This window comes from Ascaphus truei, chromosome 1 (assembly GCF_040206685.1).
Source record: "Ascaphus truei isolate aAscTru1 chromosome 1, aAscTru1.hap1, whole genome shotgun sequence".
NCBI lineage: Eukaryota > Metazoa > Chordata > Amphibia > Anura > Ascaphidae > Ascaphus > Ascaphus truei.
Window position 1 is genome coordinate 192,797,738 of NC_134483.1, and position 23,799 is coordinate 192,821,536.

Genomic DNA, 23,799 nt, shown 5'->3' on the forward strand with positions numbered 1-23,799 from the left:
GAAACACGAGTGATACCGACACAATGGACAATACGACCGCAGATTCTTTTCTAGGAATGGCCAGTGGAGGACATACAAAGCCACCACTCCCCGATACCGGCACCAGGTAAGGACCAGGAGAGGTGGGTGAAAGTAGACATTATCCAGAGTGAGAAAGGAAGAGGAACAAGAGGACACCAGGAGATAAGGTGATCTATAACATCTTCGACCATAAGCTCACGACGGCACAACTAAGTGTGCTGCACAAAGGTTTACATTTGTACCCACTTGCACACAAAACCCTTTTGATTGGGAGGTTGACATGTACTGTACAGGTTCAATTGACATTTGAGGCTTAAGGACTTTTTCAGCAGACAAGACCAGCAAACCACTAATATGGGTACTGATACTTTCAGAGCCAGAAGTACCTTTGATCCACAGATAGTAAACCACAATATTGCCACATTTATGAATCTCCTTGAAAATGAGATGAGAAGTAGAGTTAAAGATGACAAAACTAGCTTCAATTATCTAACTAGGGAGGAACAAAAAGCCCTCAATATTGAAAAATACCAAAGATATCATCAGGGCTCCGGAATTGTGGTTATGAAATATGCATATTACAAACATGAAATAGATGAACAGCTGGCAAATCCTAGCCACTACAGACGACTACCAGGGGACCCAACCATCTCCTTCAACAAATAGATAGACTCTATCATTAACATGGGAATCACTAATGATTGGATCACTGAAGAAACCGGCAAGTTCCTTACGCAAATACATCCTATAATGCCTATACCGTACACGCTTCCGAAGATACACAAATCAATAACTACACCACCTGGAAGACCGATTATCTCTGCAAGAGGTTCATTGTGTCATCCGTTATTGCAGTGTGTGGATTTCTTCCTGCAGCCAATGGTCACCTGCATGAAGACATATGTGAAAGCCAGACACTAGAGACTTCATTTTGCAGATAAACAATCTCAAGATGGATTTATCAGATTGTATACTCTGGACGTTACAAGTCTATACATCAACATTGTGTATGGATGCCATTCGAGCTAAATTTGATGTCTTCACGGCACACACTGGCCCACCTCCAGAATATTTGTTACTGCTCATGGAGGTTATACTTAATAAAAACTATTTCAGATTTGAAAGAAATCAATACCTACAGCTCATGGGGACGGCAACGGGTTCCAACATGGCACCCTCCTATGCCAATCTGTTCATGGACGTTTACGATCAGGACCATATTCTCCATGATGCCCCAAATGTGCATTACATCAAAAAATATATACACTACATCGATGACTTGTTCAACGTTTGGAGTGGACCAGAATCTGCTCATGAATTTATTCACCATCTCCACAATATTCCATCAACTATCCATTTCACTACTAATTTCAGCATAAAGGAGATCACATTCTTCGATATCATAGTCTATCACAGGGTGCATTGGCCACCAGGCTCTTCCACAAACCAACAAACAAGAAGAACACTTGTTACACGCTTCAAGCCATCATCCTATGCCACTGAAGAGGGGACTCTTTTTTTCACAGCTTGTGTGTTAAGAGAATAACTAGTGATTCACAAGAAGTGGAGGGTGCTCTCCTAAATATGGCCAAACGCTTTTATGAAAGAGGATATTGTTCCAAGGACATTGAAGATGACCTTAAAAAAGTGAGACGTACAGATAGAGATACACTTTTAACACCATCTACAGGAGATTCTGTGACAAATCGTTTCAACATTGTCAGCACATTTACCACGGCTTCCAGTTTTATCAAGAGGAGCATAAAAAAAACCTGGCATATTCTATCAAATGATAGCAGGATTGGTGTTTCTTCAATGAACCACCGCTGTTTCAGCACAGACACTCTTTGGCTACAATGCATTGCATGCCGATCCTACATTGCCATTACACAATTGCCACCCCGTGGAGGAAACAAACAAGCTCCTTTTTACAACAAGAAGCCAGGCATATATTTGAATTAAAAACTGTCACCACTGGGACTTAATGAAGACTTGAAACTCGGTTGCTTCTTGTAATTTGACATTTATTTCATATATGATTACCCCAGCATTATCTGCTTATTCTTCATTTATGGTTAGCCTACCCCATTCCCCACACACTCTCCTTTTTTCCTTCATCACTCATCCCTCTGTTTTGGGGTGTCCCCTGTGCCTTGTCCCACTGCTCAGGTCTTATATGTTGCCAGTTCATCTTTCCCGTATCGGTGCGCTTGCGCAAAACGCTGTGGTGCCGATGGACATTCACTATGGTTACTGGGTGACGCTCTTGCACTGCACGCATGCGCAAGTTGCTAAGGACGCCAGCGTATGCTACCTCTGGTTACCCGACAACGCTTCACTGTGGAGAGGCACAAAGTAACGGGCTTGGACCCAAGTTGGTGGCTTGCGCACCTAGTATACGGGACAGCATGCGATTGGACGACGGACCTGCTTGGGTGTTTCACCTACAACACCAATTGACTGCAGCTGGCGGGTTTCGCGGGTTTTTGTGAGTTTTAATTGTTTGCTCAGGTGATGGTATGCACTATGGTGTGGATATATGTGTCACAATCAGTTGTTTGCCGCACAACCCTGAGGAAGGTCTCTCTATGTGGACCAAAACGTCGGTTGCGGTGCCCTGTATTTCCAATACACATCTTTGGAATATATTCATTTGTGTGCTATCTATGTCACTGGACTTGCATCTGGTAGCTATACATTTGTTTTATGCGTATGGGACAAGCATCTGGATACATTGGAGTTTGTGAGTGCCAACTGTTAAATTATTGTGTGTGTATGTGTAATGGTATGAGCACTACCCAATCTCATATGGGCCCCTATGTGCAGAATCTGCCCGCAGTTACATGTCAGTGTCGTGTGGTGCACCTGATGGCTCACAGGACTCCTGGGTCTCCCGCTCGTTGGTAGTGGGGATTTCACCATGACAGGCGTGTGAGGTAGTGCTGAGTTCCACTCACAGTTGGTACAGCGCCTCCATCCCTTCCAGATCCCCACGATAGCAGGGAGGAGTTTCTGGAAGAGAACTCCTGGGTGCATCTTCTTCCTGAATAACTCCAGTCTCAGGCAAGAAGGGTCTTTGAATCAAGGGCATCTTTATTTGCATCATACATGGCTGACTGCCCATCATAGCGGCCGATACTTAGCCGCACATCATATAGCTGCACATCTCAAGGAAGTTCCCTCCTGACGCTGTAATAGAGACAGGGATATTCTGCCACATCTCCCCTAAGGGAGGGCCACCAGCTGTGCCAGAGCCCTGGACACAGTGTGGAGTCAGCTTGTCACTCTGTCACTACTGACACTTGAACTCCACACACTTGATTCCAGACAGAGCAGACTTGAACTGCTGCAGACACACTAACTTTAGGAAACGATGCGTATTATATAGCTCCAGAAAGACTCACCTCTGTGTCACTGGACACAGAGCATGCTGTCACTTCCTTTGCTTCATTCTACACATCACGGGTGGAGGGCAAACTTCCATGATGACTTCTGGCAAACCTGCCCTCTTAACAGGGATTACTGCACAGAATGAGAAAGGCATGTAACCCAATTTTACACAGGGCTACATATGTATGCATACATGCATACATACATACTGTACATCTATACATGCACAAAATATAGAGAAGGGAGGGGGAGAGACAGCAGGGGCCCTGCAGCAAGATGGCAGTCTGGAAAAAGAATCCTCATTTCCACCCCATCTAATATTAAGCAGTTAACTTTTGAAGCACCCGTTATCTCCTCTCCGAATCCACATTAACACTGTTCCTGATCCAGCACTTCTGGATAAAAGGGTTTATTCTCCACATAATATTGAGCGCATTAATTACCGTCTAACAGAGGCCAAGTCCAGACATACTACTATGTTCTCTCACCCCCTCCCCCTTTCTTCTCTTTTTTGTGCATAGGTCATCTTCACTGTACAATTCCTCTTGGTTCTTGTGGTGTCGATGACCTAATTGGTTGCATTGATAGGGAAAGTTTAGTCACTGGTTAGCACCTCCCCTTATTGATTGTATATTCAGTATCATGGTCATTATTATTATTCTTATTGCGCTTATTGTTTATATTATTAATAATTGTTTTTTGTAGCGCTTACATGTCTTTTACACTCACACACATGTACAGATGCAGCAAAGAGTATCAGAACACTTGCCTTAGAAAATCTGGTGCAATCTCCCAGTAATGCTGCAACATTTCCGTGGCATTTCTGCAAACAGACTAATGGCCCATCGGATTAACATAGCAGGGGTCCCTGACCGTCTCATTCAGTTTGAATGGGACTGCCAGGGACCCCGCTGTTAATCCAATGGTCCATTAGTCTGTCTGCAGAAATGTCACAGAAATGTTGCAGCATTACTGGGGTATTGCCCCAGATTTTCCCAGGCAACTGTTCGGATACTCGAGGCTGCATCAGTAGCAGGCATAATTAACACAAAGCATCCCGTTAATGGTTACAATAACAGTTGCTACATACGTATCATTTAAAAGTCCGTAGTTAGGTTTATTGATGCATATATTTTTAGCTGAGTGTTTACAGTCAATGGAAACATTGGAATTTACATTTTGTCTTTTCCTTGGTAACATAAAAGGGCTGTGCATTATAAAGCAAATGAATGCCTTTTCGAAGTTGGGTTATACTGGCTTCAGCATCCATTGCACTTCTCAAATTAATATTGTGTAAAAGGCTAGATCTCTTTGAATCATATCAGCCAGAATACCTATATAAGGGCAAAAAAGTTTAGATACAAAAAATATAATATGTTTAAACCCTTTTTTTTGGCATGTGCCTACATTTCAGCAACACCAACGTTTGATGCCATTCTTGCCCAAAGGTCAGATACCCAGTAAATTGAGTGTTTGAGTAACTACTGCTATCATAATTCTCATTTGTGCATCTGAACCTACTTAAAGTGTGATTTCCCTCAAAAGAAGAGATCTGTTGCTGTCACAAACCTATTTTTTCACCTGATAACTGCTCGTTATTATACATTTCTGAAATTTATTTTTATTTCACATTTAAGAATTTTCCTAATCAAGTGTTATGCGTAATTGTATAATACCATACCATTTTTAATCCAATGAGAATTGATTACTTTTATTGGAGCAGAATAATTTAATGGGTTACAACTTGGGTTATTTTGTGAATATTGTTTTTTTTTGCTGTACAGCTAGTTTTAGTGCTGTGAAATTTTTTCTGGTTTGTGCTAAAAGTCAACATGTAATGTAAATGTTGCTATACTGTAGGCTGCATCTACTGTATTTATCTTGTGAGCAGAAGTTGATGGATGAAACCTGCTTATCCTACTGTAGGTCAGGAGAGGTAACAAAGAAAACATGGTAGTCCCTATGCTGTACTTGTAAGTTTATACCGCATTTTAAGAATATGAGCAAAGGAAAGAACCATTATAAAATATGCATGTTGTATATGTGGTTGTTTTGGTCGGGGGTAGTGGCATGCAAGAAAAGTCTGAATCAAACATTGGTTTGAATGGATGGGATGTAGAAGATTCTCTGCTACTGTAGTAGAGATGTGAATACTGCGAGTAGAGATGGGCAAAATTGTGGAAATTTGATTTGCAGAATTTTTTATTTTGAGGACATATCAGAAAAATTGTAAATATTGTTCATGATTTTCTTTTCTTGTTGCAAACTTCTGCAAGAATTTAGTTTTGTTGCAAATTTGAAATTTTGCAACATTTTATCCCATCTGTAGCTGTGTGTGCGTGTGCGTGTGCGTGTGCGTGTGCGTGTGCGTGCGTGTGTGTAGTCATTAATTGTTTAGATGTATATTGTCTTTAATATTGGTCAGAAAAATAGTGCAAACATACAATGTATCTTTAGTTAGGGGCAAAGTCAACATGGGTTGTGGTGATGTCCCCTCACTGAATGTTGTCGATCTCACAAAAAAAAAAAAATGTTCCCACAGGAAATAAAAGCTCACAACTTTATTTTAGTACGTAACCAAGCAATGGACAAAATAACATCTGCTTTTGCCTTGCTAGACTCGGAATTTGAAAAATTTGACGTGTGAGTATCAATTTTATTTATTTTGTCTTAAATGCAAACATGCAGTTATACATACATACATACATACAATGTATTGGTTCTTAATAGGTTAGGAATTAACTACAGTACATATTGTTGATTGGTTATCCATGGTTTCTATTATGTCAGCATAATTGTTCATACATCACAGCCTTCTTGAGAATGAATTTTGTGTGTTTTTTGTTTTTCCATTTCTGGACATGTTGTCAGCGAAAGAAAGTCATTGTTACATGGAGATAAGCGTTATACCTTTTGTGATATTATATTAAACATATTTCTTTTCAAGTAGCAATAATGTGAGAGAAGCGGTATTCAGGGAGAGTCATGTGACTATTTATGAGTATATGTCTGCAGATAACATGGTGAAAGCACAGATAGAGGGTTAGCACTGCATTTCAAGTGGGCTCATTTCAAAGGGAACATTTATAAGTGACTGAAAGTTATCAAGGAGTTAGACAAGAGGGGGAGTTAAGTCTGTCTGGATCTTCCAGCAACTTTCTGTGTGAGGATATTACTGGTCAGCTTTTTTGAGCTCACTATTCTACACTCATGTTCTACATTTGTAGCCTGCACCATTTACCTCTCACGTACTTCAGTCTCTCCCAAAACGTCTCCTCTTCCACTCACACTCATCACATCTTCCTCGCACGACTACCTTATCCTCCAACTCCCTCTGCAACCACTTTCAACAAACCCTGGCACTGCCTAATGCAACGAGCCTCAGGCAGCATCAAAAAGGCACACACTGCATGCTGTTTGTAACTGCACAGGCCAGCTGGGTACAGGGAAGCCTCATGATAAGTACAGGCATACCCCGCTTTAAGGACACTCACTTTAAGTACACTCGCGAGTAAGTACATATCGCCCAATAGTCAAACGGCAGCTCACGCATGCGCCTGTCAGCACGTCCTGAACAGCAAAGTTGAACTCCCTACCTGCACCGAAGCTATACGCAAGCGGGGAGACTATAGAGCCTGTTACAAATGCGTTATTTACATCAGTTATGCACGTATATGACGATTGCAGTACAGTACATGCATCGATAAGTGGAAAAAAGGGAGTGCATCACGTTAAGTAAATTTTCACTTTACATACATGCTCCGGTCCCATTGCATACGTTAATGCGGGGTATGCCTGTATAGACTTCAACAACCTCTCAGCTTTGGACTACCATTACTCCACTCTCATTTGCACATTGCCTCTAGCCCTAGCTCCTAGAAACCCTTAACTTCCCATTGTCTATTGTCATGCCCCTCATTCTGTAACTATCAACTCCTCACATCACTTCTACTTCTCACATCACTCCCCATCACCCTAAACAATAAAAAAAGAAACTATCCTACTCTCTCTTCCTCTCATTAGTCACTAGTACTCCTACTCCTACTCTGTGGCAACATGTCTCCTAATCCTGGCCCTACCAATCTTCTCATACAGGCATACCCCGCATTAATGTACGCAATGGGACCGGAGCATGTATGTAAAGTGAAAATGTACTTAAAGTGAAGCACTACCTTTTCCCCACTTATCGATGCATGTACTGTACTGCAATCGTCATATACGTGCATAACTGATGTAAATAATGCATGTGTAACAGGCTCTATAGTCTCCCTGCTTGCACACAGCTTCGGTACAGGTAGGGTGCCGGTATTGCTGTTCAGGACGTGCTGACAGGCGCATGCGCGAGCTGCCGTTTGCCTATTGAGCGTTATGTCCTTACTCGCGAGTGTACTTAAAGTGAGTGTCCTTAAACCGGGGTATGCCTGTATTTTGTATTTGTTTAATTGGTTGTTTTGCCACATGCAATTAGCACAATCATACATACAAAAAAAAAAAAGACCAGCCTCCTCTTAAAGCAGAAATTTTGTTCATTTATGGCACAGATTATTTTAATATAGTTTGACCAGAGGGTTCTCCCAGGTGGTTCCTGAAATACGCATCCATTTAGTTACCAGTGTTAATTCCTGAGCATTTACAGTAATCAGTCCTCCAAGTGGAAGCCACGGTGGCTTACCCCCAATTATGTGGCTTCCTAATGGCCAGTTGAACCTGCGAGATTTGGCAGCCATTTTGATTGTTCTAAATGGAAGGAAAGCACAGGCGACTAAATGGTTAAGCACAATAAAAAACCCAGATTCGAGTTTCTGGAAAAAAAATGAATGTAAAATTTGTAGACGGGATAGCTGTTTACACGGGCCACTCCAGCCACAGAGCAGAAAATAATGTGACCAGGCTAGCTTTACTTTCATAATGGCGTTTCACAAACTGTACTGCATAGAGACATATTGCACATGTAGCCAAAGTAAAAATATTTCATGTGGGTTATGTTTTTTATTTCAAAATGTATATGTACAAACCTCAAATGTGAGTATTTTTGTGAGTAGTTTTGCCTGGAACCTGAAGTGCAGGGTTTGCATGCCTGAGCTGTGGACATAAATGCATCCAGTAATGTGATCAAATTCCAGGACATTCCTCATCAGGGCCACTGACAGAGGAGGAGAGCTGGGACTGCAGTCCTGGGTACATTCAGTCAAGGGGCCTACAGTTTATTGCCTACACCTGCACAGGCAAGAAGGGCAATCCCCTTTGCTGGCCACCACCCATCTGTTTTTCCCTTCCCCAGGACCATTATCCACTTACACCCCCTCCACAAGTCCATTATCCTCTTACATGGCCCCAGGACCTCCTTATTTCCCCCCAACCCCCTGGCCTATTTACTTATTATATCCACCCCAGGCCTATTAACTTCTTATATCCAAACCCCCTAGATCCATTACCTCCTTATATCCTCCACCCACGCCCATTGCCTCCTTATACCCCCTCCCGCTGCTCATACCTGCTTTCCTCTCTTCCCCCAAGTGTGGGGGAAGAGCAGGCTTGTTCTTATATTTGTCCTAGGCTCAACAATTTTTGTTGGAGGCCCTGTTCCTCATGTTCATAAAATATATGTATAGCTTTATTTATATAGCACCCACAATGTACTCAGCACTTTACAAAAGAGACAATACAGTACAGAAAATAATACAGTAAGTGGAAACAAAATCAGACAATAGGAAAGGAAATCCCTTGCCCGGGGAGCTTACAAATTAAGTGGTGTGTTGGGATACTTACAGAGACAGGAGGTGGGGAATAGGTGTATTAGATGGCATGGTTTGGCCACAGTGGTTGGTAGTTTTGATTTTGGGTGTGGGACAGTAGATAATTTGGGCTATAGAAATGCTTCATTTAGGAGGTGAATTTTAAGGTTTGTCTTAAAGGTGGGGAGAGAAGGTGCTGTAGCAGTGAAAGGGGTGGAAAGGATATGTTTATGGGTAGAACGCAGGAGACCAGCAGGGGCCTGACCAGAGATCAAAGCTGATATGTAGAAAGTAGTAGTTGAGGGGAGAGCCTTAAAGGTAAGGAGGAGAACTTTGTAGGTGAAATAAGGTCAAGTGGAATTCTATGACTTTTTTGTCATGTGGAGGATAGCAACTCAGGTCATGGCTTTCAGTCTTCCTCACTGCAGCAGGCCAATGAACTAATCCCTGCTGAGCGGTGCCTTTAAATATCAGACACTGCCAGTCTCCATTTCTAGCTGTAAAACACAATGCTAGTGTAACGGTGTTTCCCCCACGCAATCACAGATAGGGGCCATTACAGGGTGTGTTTTGTTTTGTGTGGTGCATATACCTGCTGGCAACAGGAGGGCTGAGTTGTCCACCGATGATAGTGGGGAAACAGGAACAGGCTTCTGGGGTTCATACCCCAGATATCTCTTTAGCAGTGCAGCGCCTCCATCTGCTGTAGACTCCAGAAACTTAAGGTGATCTTCCACGGTAGAACTTATTACCTCTTCCCCCCAATATGGTCACACACCAGGCAGGAGGTATAATGCAAACAGGAATGGCTTTATTACTATAATCTGCAGTAACATGGCAGGATCTGCCCAATACAGTCTCTCAGGATTCACCGGATGATGGTCCATGGACCGCCACTACAGGCCAAGGGCACCCACAGCATTCCTAGGTCTTCCCCACCTCCCTAGCAGAGGTAGAGGTATGGTCCGCACTCACTCTACCCCGGAGGGAAGCACACATGGGAAGGCCCCAATCTCAGGCTCCCAGTTGTATGACCTGCCTTCCTCAGAGCGGGAAGGAACTGTACTAACTTTAGGGCGTTCCTGCCTTTAAGTACAGCCAGGAGGCGGGCACCCTGTTGTTCCAGCTACAACAGGATGTACCACCCCCTGCTGTCACTCAAGTGCAATACCAAAAGGAAGGGGGGAAACTCCATACCAACTACTGGCAACCTGATTGTACCAGGGTTTACTGCCAGCCCAAGGAAATCCCTATATGTAACAGATTCTTCCCAGGTATTGGTCACTGGAGTATGAAAGATGAGAATTCACGTGTCTGTTCCCAAAACACACCTCTGCTGAATTCTGATTTCATAACCGGCCTCACACTGATGAGACCCAAAAGGTCGAAACAGCTTTCTGTGAGTAGGTTTTACTGCCTATGTACTTCTTTAACGAAGGCTGTACTGAAAATATGTGTAATACGTCCGGCATAAGCTTATATGGGTCAATGTTAAAATGGAACAGTTCAAAAGTGATGGGACAACAGTTGGAGCCAAGGAGAATCCTGCTTGTGCAGCCATCACAACATAGGTTAACAAATTCCTCAAAACGCAGGCCTCCTCTAGGATAGAGGTACAAAGTAGAGCTCTACTCACAAGTTCACAATGCAATTCTTCATTTATTGTAACAGCCAAGTGTAGAGGAGAAACAACGTTTCAGGTCCCATATGAACCTTTCATCCCTGATGCTGCAGTCTGGTTTTTAACCTCATAACACTTGTTCTCTGTTCTCTGAACTGACTGCCTGTAAACTGGCAAATTTATTTCAAGATTGGCTTACTGACATTCAACGTACTATGCTACCAAGGTCCCAGCTATCTAAAGAGCTTCTAGTTCGCTACACTCCCATTCACTCACTTTGAATTGCCGATGAGAGATACCTAACAGTTTCCAGAATCTCCTTGACTTCCTTTGGGGCCTGAGCTTTTAGCCACACTGCTTCCTCACTCTGGAACAGTCTGCCTCGTACAGGTCGAGAGGCCCCTGTCTGGAAATCTATAAAAACAGGCTAAAGACCTACCTGTTTACCCAGGCATTTAATGAGCCACAACTTGTCTGGTATTTACTAACTACAGTACCGTCCCATGCTGTATTGTATCTTTCCTTGTGTTTGGTCTCTTTTATAACATTTATAACAATTAGACTGTAAGCTCCTCGGAGCAGGGACTCCTCTTCTTTAATGTTACTTTTATGTCTAAAGCACTTATTCCCATGATCTGTTATTTATATTATCTGTTATTTATTTGATTACCACGTGTATTACTACTGTGAAGCGCTATGTACATTAATGGCGCTATATAAATAAAGACATACAATGCAATTTAAGGTTTTCTACTTATTTCCGTTTTGTAACTGAAGTGCTTTGCGTCTCATTGGGATAAAAGCGCTATATACATAGTTATTATTATATTAATACTATATATTCCAGTGCCCTTGTCCCTCATATTGATCATAGGATATAGGCTATAGTAGGGGGGAGGGGGGTCATAAAATCCAAGAATAAGCATTTCTAAGGCCAGATCAGATCTATGTCATTTGCTTTGTATCTTAGCTTTGTTAACTCTGTATGATCCATAAAAAAATACAAAAACTCCTAGGTTACAGAAAACAGCCGGCAGAAAATGTAATTTAACCTGTGTTTAGCCTTTGTCAAACGTTCATAAAAACCCTTTTGCACTTTGTGAATGTAGCTGATAGTGTCTTAGATAAGAGTATTAAGTTGATCAAAGGGTGTATAAACTTGCTATATGTGCCCGATGCAGTTTGCAGTGTTTATACTGAGAGTGCTCCTTTGAAATCACCACTGTATCTTACATGTAGCTAGGGGTAAGTCTGTGTAATTTGGGTCTGTGTTATTATAACGTTAATTTAAATGTAACTGTTTTCTGTATAGACTAAACATTTTCTGGTTTCATTATTTTGCTATGCAGTGAAAGAGCAAAGTTTTCCAATGCTCAAACTTCTTTCCAGCAAGAAAAAGAGTCTTTCAACAAGCAGCACCAAATTCAGCAACAGGTTTGTGTTCATGTCCATTGTAGAAAATAATTCCAAATAATTAACATGTTTTGAAAATGGTGCTCATAACCTTTGTGTGTTTATTAAACTTCATGGGTTGTGGATATGATTATACTGACAACTAATTTAAAAAAAATTAAATCATTTAAGAAATGTGTTATCACAAATGTAGTGCTTTTTTTTGTGCTGGTCCGGCACGGCACAAAGTACTAACACCTATTTTTTTTCACCCCAAGTTCCAAACCGGCTGATGCAGCTGCTGCTCTCTGCTTGCTTCGGGGATGGGTTGTCACTCCACATCCCTCCCGCTCCTACCTGTTTCCCCGCCCCTCGCATGGCTAAGCAGTGCAGTAGCTCAGACAGACCGAAACAGCCCTATTCCCCCATCCCCCTCAAGTATATGTGTGTGTGTTGGGAGTGGGATTGTGAATGTCGGGGAAGGGAGTTTGTGTGAGGAGCGGTGTTGGTGTGGGTGTGTGTATGTTGGCAGGGTGTGTGTGTGTTTTGGGGAGGGTGTGTGTATTGGGAGAGGGGTAGGTGTATTGGATGGTTCTTATGTGTTTGAGAGGGGGTATTAAAATTGGGGGAGGAGTGTTGTGAGCATTGGGTGAGAGGGGGTTATAAGTATTGGAGAGGGGGCTTACTGTTTATTAGAGAGGAGGGTTATTGAGTTTTGGGGGGAAAGGTATGGGGGATGAGAAGGAGGGAGAGAGAGTTTGGGTAGTTGAGCACCGTGAGTGGGGGAGGAGATCAGGGTGGGTGAGTGGTGGGGGTGGGTAAAAGGTGAGGATGAGGGCGGTTGGGTAGGTGGTGTGGAGGGAGGGAGAGTGTTGGGGGACTGGGAGAGATTAGTGGGGAGAGAGGTGCACAGTGGGTGAGAGAGAGCTCTGGGGGGGTTGGTGATAGAGAAGAGAGGTGGGAGGTTGATATAGAGAGGTGGGAGATGGGTGATATGCTGGGAGTGGGTGGGGATTGGGTGAGAGGTGGGGGGGTGAGAGAGAGAGAGAGAGAGAGGTGGAGGCGAGGGGGGGCAGTGAAAACGCTAGTCATGGGCCGTGGGAAAACTGTCTCAGGCCCTGAGTACCAGCACCACTTTTTTTTTACAAAAAAAGCACTGCATAAATGCCATTACATTGCCTAGTATTAAATAAATAGTGACGTTTTTACTCATTAACATTTTTAAAACCACACATTACTCTACTTTGTGTTGTGTCGTGACATATCAGACGGGACCTAAACTCTAAAAAAAAAAAAAACAATTACCATAAACCATTTTTTAAAAACAAATGTATAAAATTGCAAGTTTTATACAGTAGGACTGATCTGGCTATGTATTTAACAATAATAAAGAGGAGAAAAAAATGTTCATGTATTTTACAGATTTAACTTGTTCGCAAAAATTACAAGTACATTATGTTTATAGAAGCAGCAGAAGAAGAAAACAAAGCACTACTACTACTGGAACAATAATTAAAAACAGTGTATTCTGTAAAAATTGCTTATTTATTGGTCATTTATTTTGTCTCTGACCAATAAATAAGCATTTTTTTTACGGAATACGAATATTTTTCCTCTGTTGCTGCCTCCATTTTCATAACGTCAGCAAACTCAGGACCCTTGGATATATGGAGCCGTGTCACGATGCTACACTATTCATGTGAGTCCGTTTGGTGATGTAATATCCTTATCAAGTCATTTACTGAACGTATGGTGGACTTCATTTACACATTGCCATTTCTGGACTAACAGTTGTTTATTACCTTTACATCTGTGTATTGTGAGGTTTCTGTTACGGTTGCATACGTCGCTGTGTACTGTCCAAGAGACAGACCCACTAGGCAGAAGTGGAGAGTAGAGACCGACCCATACCTGGGTTCCGACTACTGAAGAGTAGAGCAGTAAGGTCTGGGTCCGAGGTCAGGGAAGGAGAAGGCAGGATAAACATGGTCACTGTTCCGGGGTCAGGGCTGGAGAAGGCAGAGTAGTAAGGGTCATAGTTCCGAGGTCGTCAACGATAGGCAAGAACAAGACAGGCAGCACACGGCTTCCAGCAGGGAACAAGGTAAGCTGAACCGTGCACAGGTAAGGAAGAGAGGGGAATGAAGCCTTATAAAGGGAGCTGTCAGGTGCAGGCAATTAAACCAGATTGAGGCTAACTTCCTGCCTTGGTGGCCATATTGGTAGATGCAGATGTCCTGCCTCAGCGGCCATATTGAGGGATCCTTATAGTTTCCAAGTAAGTGTGTGTCACCAGCTTCTTAACTCTCAATTTAAACAAATTCAAACTGGGGGTCTTTTATGCTGGAACTTTTTTCATGGAATTACTGTGTCTGTATACCAGCCCTTCGCACCACACCATTTTTTATATCTTGGATTATGTTTATGGTTAACTGTTGCAACACTTTAAACAGACTAAATAAAAACTTAGGTTTCTCCCACGCATAACCATAACAAATTCTCACATTAAAAAGGTTTCACTAAGATAAAATGTCATCCTACAGTATACAGTACATAATTATAACTCCCTACCTAATCCCCATTTGTTATATACTGGGTATGACCATGGGGTCTCCAGAGTTATATAAGAGCGTTATATACAGCTTTGATGACCTTCCGGTTCAAAAGATTCTTTCAAGTCAAAGTACCGCCGTTAGTTTCTGGATTTAAATTCCAATAGGAAACTGCAGTGGATGAAGTTGTGGCTTCCTATTGGTTTGAGTGATGAGAGATTATTTAAACTGCCCTTTTATTTTCCTAAGGCCTGGGACATAGTGGCCTTGAAGCTCGCTGAGGCGTGCTCCTGCTCTGCCTCGCCTGCTGAAAATTATGCTTTTCCTGTCCTTGCAGGTGAGGCAGTGAGTGCGCTCAGGGGGCGGGGCGGGGCGGAGCGGGGGCGTGCCAGGAGGCGGAGCAGGAGGCGGGGCTAGTCCCCCGCTCCCATTGGATTGGAGCGGTCACGTGACTTCTCCTCCACTTCCCCGAGCGGCAAATTTCAAAACTGCCTGTCTCGGGAAAGTTTCTCAGCCTCCGCACGCATCAGCGCGCATGCGGAGGGAGAAACTATAGCCGCGCTGATTACAGATGCAGGGGCTTTGTGCATCTGTTCAGCGCGCCTCAGCCCGCCTCAGCGATGCTGATTTTACTATGTCCTAGGCCTTAGAGGGGAGTGAAATGTTGGTATAGATGTAGCCAAAATCTCTGTACCTGCTGCCAGGAAAAACTGCAGAATCCTCCAGCAGTGGAAAATCTCTCTGTAGGGGGTCCCATGTTAAAGAATAGACCTCTACAGACAGGGGCTCTGGGTACAATAAGTATGGCTACAGCTGTACATTCACCAGTAAGTATCCCATGAATTGGGGGACCCCAGAGGCAAAAATATTTCCGTTCAGCTCCAGGGACTCCCAGGTTCCCATCCTATTAACATCAGAAATAGAGCCCTGCTTTTAATTATTTTTTCTCAAAAAAGGAAGAGTACTGCCTGGGAAACTGAGCATTCAATTATTGTTGTTTTATGTATATTCTCAACATGAGTGTACTATATATATTTTTTAGGAACTCCAAGAAATGTTGGAAAAACACAAGGCCCAAAATGAAGCCTGGCTTAAAGCAAGGGCAGAGGAAAATGACATGGAAAGAAAGAACATTTGTAAACTTAGAGTAAGTACATGGTATTCAGACAATCTACCCATAGAAACATAGAAAAGAAGATAATTAATCTTTATTTGGTGTTATCTAGTCTAAATAAATATTGACAATCTAATGAATCCTGCTCTACTGTGTTTGTGTATATATATTCACACAATCTCGAAAAGGGTTTAAGGCAGGAGAGGGCTTTAGATACAAAGGGGGTAGCGAGAAGACATCCTTGATCAGAACGCAAGAGATAAGGTAAAAGTGTAAGGTAAAAGTGTAAGGTTGTTGCTTGAGTTGAACCTGGATTGTTATCTTCCCAGACAGCAGCCTACACTGTCGTGCTAATCATTACAGTATCTCAGCAGCTCCTTGTCTCTGCCTATTTAGCCCGTGGGATTGTTTTTGTCTCAGCGTCACACTTTTGCTTTAGTGTCTCCGATTGGGTAATAGAAGAGGCAAAGCCATTGGTCTGTTCATAGACACGCCATCTCTTGCTGCCTATAAAAAACACAGACAACCTTCATGCTTTGCTAGTGCAACTTGACCTGTTCTGTTTTTTCCAACCTTCCATGTGGTCCTGTTTGCCTCCTGTCTGTTACTCTGACCGTGACCCAAACTTGTTTCTAACTCTGCTGCTTGCCTGCTCCAGTTCTACCTTAAAGAAAAACGTTGTATGGTGCTCAGAATAAAACAGCAATACTGATTGTGGATAAAGTCTTGTAGGATGGAATTAACCCAATAAAGGCATATATCAGATAGTTCCAGGAGATGCGTACTGGCACAGTATAATCCCACAAGCAAGGCAGTAAGGATATAGTTATAGTAAAGCACCCTCAGGCGACCAGTTACTGGGCATCTATTAAATGAAAAACAGTAATGCTAAAATCCAGAACAAATGTGGGTAATTGGAAAGGACTCACATGGGAATGAATATCCACGATGAACAGCAAGTCCAGATGTATCCAGGATCCCACGGGTTAACTGTGCCTCCGCCTGTGGAGGAATATGTAGAGCAGGAGAGAAAACGGAGCACTAAATCCAAACCTGGCAATGCCAGAAAAAAGTTCAAGGATGCGTTCCCATAAATAAAGGACTAGTGATAGTTTGAAACGCGTTGGTGTGGGTTTTTTTGGTCTCTGATCCATTAAAATAAGCTTTTATTTATGGGAACGCATCCTTGAACTTTTTTTCTGGCATTGCCAGGTTTGGATTTAGTGCTCCGTTTTCTCTCCTGCTCTCCACTTCAACCTTAGCTATTGGACTCCAGGTTTTTCCCCCGGCTTGTATTTAACTCTGCTACCCACCTACCGTTCTTATACTCTAAACACTCAACCTCTTAATCTGAGCTAGCCAACATCAGAACTTACAATGAAATATTGTAAAGCATGTCAGTACACTAAAACAATAAGCATAGTAATATAGTATATAAGTACATAGTACAACTCACTACACACTTTGGGTGCACCAATTAAGCATTCTGATTTTCTAGTCTAAAGAATTAGTAGTCTTATTGCACCATGGGTAGATTCCACTCATTGAACCATTGGTCAGTAAGTAGCTCTGCCGGCATCCAAATACATACAGTGCTACGCCACTTCTTCAAAGATATATTTATTTTTGGCATTTGAGACCTAACAGAAAATATTTGAAGACCGTTAAACACAGATAGTAAAGTGTTTATAGATGAGATGCAGTATTACAATGACATGTTGCACTACAGTAGTCATGCAATGCCATAATTTGTAGGAATCATAGGCCTTCTCATTTTCTTATCTCTGTGGCAATTGTTCAAATTCTTTGCCTAGCAGACCTCTTTCTTGGCTTGCAAGTGATTGAAAAAAAGGTCATTCACAGGTAGTCCGGCAGTAATACAAGCATAGCTTTACCAGAGTTTATTTTTGCAACATTATTAAATATATTATAAAACAGCAATATTTAAATTGCCTTTTTTTTTTTTTTTTTTTTTTTTAGGAAGAAATTCTCCTAGAACAGGAAAAGCTAAAAGAACAACAGCAAATCATTGAAAAACGCAATCAACAGCTCATTTCTATCATGCAGCAGTTTAAAGGGATGTGACTATTTGGGTAATCTACCCACAAATAAAACTGGCATTATTCTTTTTTTTTTATTCTTTTTTATGCCATATGATTTTTTAGTTAGAGCATTGTCAAATCGAATAAGCCATACACATTTTTTTTATCTATTTTAATAAGACTGAGCTAGAAGCAAACAGAGTAGTATATAGAAGTTGCCTGTCACATATAAGAAACATGCCTAATACGTTTCTTATATTTGTCTACGCTGAATTTGTGGGATCATCATTTGGTGTTTAAGTGATAAACATACACCTGTTTAATTCATGCCACAAAATATTATCTGCCTAATATTGAGCTAATGGCAAGAATAATACATGTGACCAGTTATTTTGACTAAAGTCTATGGACTAGAGGACATGAATTAATACTACTCTAATGTATGTAATTGTGAGAATATGTGCAAGAGTTCTTGCAATAGTAACATATTTTGAATATTCAAAGACCATCTCAATACATCACTTATTTAACATTTCACTTAAGTTACACAGTATATTATTATATTTGTAAGTAACTGTCTCTATCACTAATCCTGATCCTTAAAAATAAAGTGTTTTCCTACTCAGACCAGTGATCGTGTAATGAGTCTAATTTGATTAAAATATATTTTTCAAAACAATATTGGCATGTGCCATTTGTGTTTTTGTGTTTTCTATGACAAATGACAGTTAGACCTCGAAAGAAGCAATGGCTAAATATATAATACAAACAAAACATATTGACATCTAAGAGTTTAACTATTAACCCTCAGATTCATTAAGCTCTGTTACAAGTTTATGTACTCAAATGAGTGTGAACTACCATTTGCTTGTATGGCCGTTGACACCCATGCGGATGAGTTAATGTATAGCAGAGCTTAGTGAAAAAAACCCTAAGAATTATCACCGGCACACTAATGTTTATTACTTGTATGTATATATACCTTTATTTATATAGTAAAAATTGAAGGTACAGGGCACTGCGGATTTTCAAAGAATTTATTATCTAATAGCATAACATTTCAACCGACAAAAGTGGTCTTTCTCAAGTGAAGATATATTTTTTATTTATATAGTGCCATGAACGTACATAGCGCTTCACAGCAGTAATACACGTGACTTATCCTATAAATAACAAATACAAATAATACATAAAGGGAATAAGTGCTTCAGACATAAAAGTAACATTTAGGAAAAGGATTCCCTGCTCCAAAGAGCTTACAATCTATTTGGTTGGTACAAAGATTGTAGAAAAACAGTAAGAGGGTGTTTTGGTAAGTGTGTCTGCAAGTGGCCAAGGTTTATGTATGAGCTGTAAATTATCAGCCATGGAGCATATACTTCTTTAAGCAGGTGTTTTAAGGTGGGTCTTAAAGGGGGAAAGAGAGGTGCTAGTCAGATATTGAGGGGAAGGGCATTCTCGAGGTGAGGGACAGTCAGTGAGAAAGGTTTAACGCTGTAACGCTTGCGCTGCCCACGAGCAAGACAGGACCCCGGTACTGAGGTGGGGAAGTATAGAACCACGCACCCTCGGCAGCGGAAGCGTGCCTGGCAGGTGGATTGTCAACGTAGCCGGGTATGGGTTGGAGAGAGTGGGTTACTCCAGATACTTGCCGAGGTCTTGGGTTGGAGAGATTAGAATGGTCAAAGTCCATATAGCTGTGGTCTGGGGTTGAAGAGGTCAGAATAGTAGTAGTCAGTGTAGCCGTGTTCAGGGTTAGAGAAATTAGCAGAGTCGAGGGTAAGCAGGGGTCAGTATCCACAGGAGTTTCCAAGTACAAGCCGGGTCGGTACACGAAGGGTTAACTGTAGAGAGAAGCACGAGACAGGGAGCAAGGCACAACAGACGTGGAAGCACAAGGCTACAACGAGTTATGCTCAGCAACGTAAGACAGGAATTGCTGGATATTTAATGCACACAGGAACCAGTCACAAGAGGGGCGGAATGAGGCACGGCCTCCGCGGAGGCAAGGATTGGCTGCAGGAGACAAGTACGTGCCACGCAGCTGGGGAGCGGTGCACGACGTCACGTGTGCACGCCGCACGCGATAGAAGCGCAGCACATCCGAGGGGGCAGAGCTAAGCTCTGTGGCACTCTAGAAGAGCTGTAAGCAGAGCGGGGGTGCGCACACACGCTTCTGCCAGAGTAGAGGACTACGAGACAACAGGTAAGGAGGGAACACGGCGCAGAGGACATGTTGCACGATTCCTTACAAAGGTGGGAGTGGGCTTTAAATACAAATGGGGTAGAGAGAAGACATCCTTTGATGTAACGCAAGAGGGGATGGTGCACAGCGAGAAATTAGGGCTGAGATGTAAGGAGGGGCAGAAGAGTGTAAAGCTTTAAAAGTGAGGAGGAGAATTGAGTCGGTGATTGGGTATTTGATAGGGAGCCAGGAGAGGGCGTTTGTCAGAGTTTTAGCAGTCGAGCAATAGAGCAAAGGGAGTATCTTTGTAATATTGTGGTGGAAAAAGCGACAGGTTTTAGATACCCTTTTGAATGTGAGGAGAATGTGAGAGAGCTGTAGAGTGTGACCCCTATGCAGCATGCTTGTGCTACTGGGTGTATGACAGTACTTCAGTAATGCTAGTAGGGCTAGGTTTGGGATGAAATAGGAGGAGCTCTGTTTTTGACATGTTGAGTTTAAGTCAGTGGAGTGCCATCCAGGATGATATAGCAGAAAGACATTCAGAAATGTTGGTCTGTACAGCAGGTGTAAGGTCAGGGGTTGAAAAGTAAATGTGTGTCATCAGCATAGAGGTGATATTTGAACCCAAGAGATTAGATCACCTAGAGAGTGTATGAAGAGAAAAGAGGAGAGGTTTCAGGACAGAGCCCTGGGGTACCCCCACGGAGAGATCGATAGACGAGGAGGTGTTAGTAAAAGAGACACTGAAAGTATGATGGGAGAGGTAAGAGGAGATCCAGGAAAGAGCTTTGTTACGAATGCCAGGAGTATGGAGAATGTGAAGGCGAAGAGGGTGGTCCACAGTATCAAATGCTGCAGAGAGGTCGTGTAATATGAGCAAAGTATAATGACCTCTGTCTTTAGCAGCATAGAGGTCATTAGTTATTTCAGTGAGAGCTGTTTCAGTGAAGTGAGCAGTACGGAGGCCCGATTGTAGACGGTCTAGGAGAGAATAGGTGTTGAGAAAATGGAGCAAGTGAGAGAATACAAGGAGTTTAGAGGCAAAAGGCAGGAGAGAGAAAGGACGATAGTTAGAAAGGTCAAGCTTGCTGTTTTGAGTAATGGTATGACTTGCATGTTTGAAAGAGGAGGGAAAGGTACCAGAGTAGAGGGAGGAGTTAAAAATGTGTGTGAGAGTAGGGATTATATTATAAGCAAGAGTTTTTTGGAAATGGAAAGGAATGGGGTCAAGAGGGCAGGTGGTAGAGGGAGAAGAGGAGGTCAGCAATGAAACATCAGAAAAAGAATCAAGGAAGGCAGGAGGAGAGTTAGGAAAAGGTGTAGGATGAGAGGATACAGAGGGGATGTCCTAATGTATGGATTCCACCTTTTCCTTGAAATAGTCAGCAAAGTCCTGAGGTTAGATGGAGGAAGAAGAACAGGCAGCCGGGGATGGTTTGAGTAGGGAGTCAAAGACAGAGAAGAGTCGGCGTTGGTTAGACTTGTGCATGTTGATTAGTGAAGAAAAGTATTTCTTTCAAAGTTTGTTTAGCCTGAGAGAGGGCAGAGTTGAAGCAGGATAGCATAAATTGGTAGTGAAGGAAGTCTGCGAGAGTGTGAGATTTCCTCCAGAGGCATACAGAGGAACGAGTGCAGGAACGCAGCATGCACGTGTGGCAATTTAGCCAGGGTCTGCTGTTAGAAGGGCGAGAACGGCAGAGAGAAAGAGGGGCATGTAGATCAAGAGAGGAGGATAGGGAAAAGTTGTAGTTCCTGACCAGGTTGTCAGGGTCTGGAGCAGAGCTGAGAGAGGAGAGGGAGGAGCGTAACGTGGAATCAAAAGCTGCTATGTTAATAGAGCGCAGGTCTCTGCAGAACCGAGGGGTAGGTGGAGATGGAGAGAAGCGAGAGAGAGAAAATTAGATGATATGATGGTCAGAGAGAGGAAGGGGGGAAATGGGGAAATCAGAGAAAGAAAAGTTTTTAGTGAAAACCAGGTCTTGGTAGTGGCCATTTTTGTGGGTTCTGGCTTCAGTCCACTGTTGAAGGCCAAAAGAAGAGGATAGAAAGAGAAAGCAGGAGGCCCAAGGGAGATGGGTCATCAATATGGCAGTTGAAGTCCCCAAGGAGAACAGGGGAGTCAGAGGAGAGAAAGAAAGAGCCAGGATTCACAGTGAGAGAGAAAGACAAAGGGGGATGAGTAGAGGTAGGTGGGGGATAGAGAAAATTGTCCATGGGGACCAAAAACAGAGCACAGCTGCAAGAAATGGGGGCTAGACACCAGCAAGAGTGAGGTTAAAAATAACTTTAATCCATGGTATACGTGGTGACACGCAGATAAAACAATCTGACGCGTTTCGGGCAAGAAGCCTTTTATCAAAGAGTATGTTCACGTCCCGTCAAACTCCTACTGTTATAAAAGATCCCCCGCCCCCAACACTGGGTGCCGGCAGTGAATTGGCACGAAAATCTAAACGGAAAAACCCCATTGGTGGAACACATCCTCCAGTCGGCTGTCCGCAAAATGTCAACACCTTGTTGCCTGCGGAGGATCGAGAACAACAGCGCAGAGGGCGAGTGAAAGTAATACACATAATAACTAAACATTCAACAACAAAAAAACTAAACATAAGAGATAGAAAATATATAAGCATAAATAACAACAATAAAAACAACGAACCATTCGGATCAAGGTTGATAATAGATAGGAGACCCATTCCTCACTGGATAGTACTCTAAGGCATGTAAAATCCACAGGGTGGCAGCAGGCAATGCTAATGTTGTTTGTAAGACATTATGTCAAAATGGATATATGTGTAACTGGCTCCGTAAAAGATATTAAGTAATTGTTGTATACTTAAAAAAGACATACAAACAAAAAGAGCCTTCACATCCATGCCCCATTCTGAGGTAATTTGGCAAATATATGTGTGGAATCAATAATAGAACTAATGATAAGTTTTCCAAAAAACATATATACATATAACAAAATCAATAAAGATTAAGACTGAGGTTCAAATAAATATGACAAGTTAATAATAAATAGAAAATCTATCAAGTTTCAACTGAGATATAGGGATGGATGTTAGTTATATATGTATATATTAAATCATATATTGAACTATCCAATTATGCTGTTAAGGTCTAAAAAAAATGAAATTAATAGAGTTCGACAATTATATATTGTGTATCACCATTGAGGAATATCCCTATATAAAGTAAAATTGGAGAACACCTTGATAGAAAATAAGAAAAAATATATCTTAACATATTGCATTGTATAAATAATAACAATCCTCAGATAAACCCTAATCTCCAAAAAGCTCGATATGATAACCCACTGATTCTAAATGAGTAGATTATGACAAAAAATGTTTCAATTTCCCAGGAAGGAAAAAACAGCCAGGCAACTCCAAACTAAGATGAATGATCAAATTTATTGCATGCTAGAAAAACAATAAAAAACGGACTACATGAACACACCTACGCGTTTTATGCAACAGCACTTTATCAAGGTGTACAAGGTAATGAAAAGGCTGCTTCTTTATACTCACCGGAGCTGTCCATCGCACCACCAGGATGACGTCATCAGCGCACGTCCGCAGACTGACGAGTGGGTGGGTGACTATGACTGACTGTGGGTTGGTGTCTGTATTCATTCACAGACACACACACACTCCCTCCCTCTCAGACACTCTCAGACTTTCCCTCTGACTCTCTCCCTCTCTCTCTCTCAGACGCTTTCTCTCTCTCTCTCTCTCTCTC

At 42.2% G+C, this 23,799-nt stretch overlaps 1 protein-coding gene across 1 annotated transcript in view; it reads left to right on the forward strand.

Annotated features, from left to right (window-relative positions):
* The window catches only part of LOC142469995 (kelch domain-containing protein 3-like), a 123,097-nt gene extending 104,589 nt beyond the window's left edge, over positions 1 to 18,508 (forward strand). Inside the window, exons 16-19 of the mRNA XM_075576832.1 lie at positions 5,954 to 6,054; positions 12,117 to 12,201; positions 15,754 to 15,858; positions 17,806 to 18,508. Of these exons, the coding sequence (XP_075432947.1) occupies positions 5,954 to 6,054; positions 12,117 to 12,201; positions 15,754 to 15,858; positions 17,806 to 17,910 (396 nt within the window). The 3' untranslated portion in view covers positions 17,911 to 18,508. The remainder of the gene's footprint in view (positions 1 to 5,953; positions 6,055 to 12,116; positions 12,202 to 15,753; positions 15,859 to 17,805) is intronic.
* The last annotated feature ends 5,291 nt before the right edge of the window (positions 18,509 to 23,799 follow it).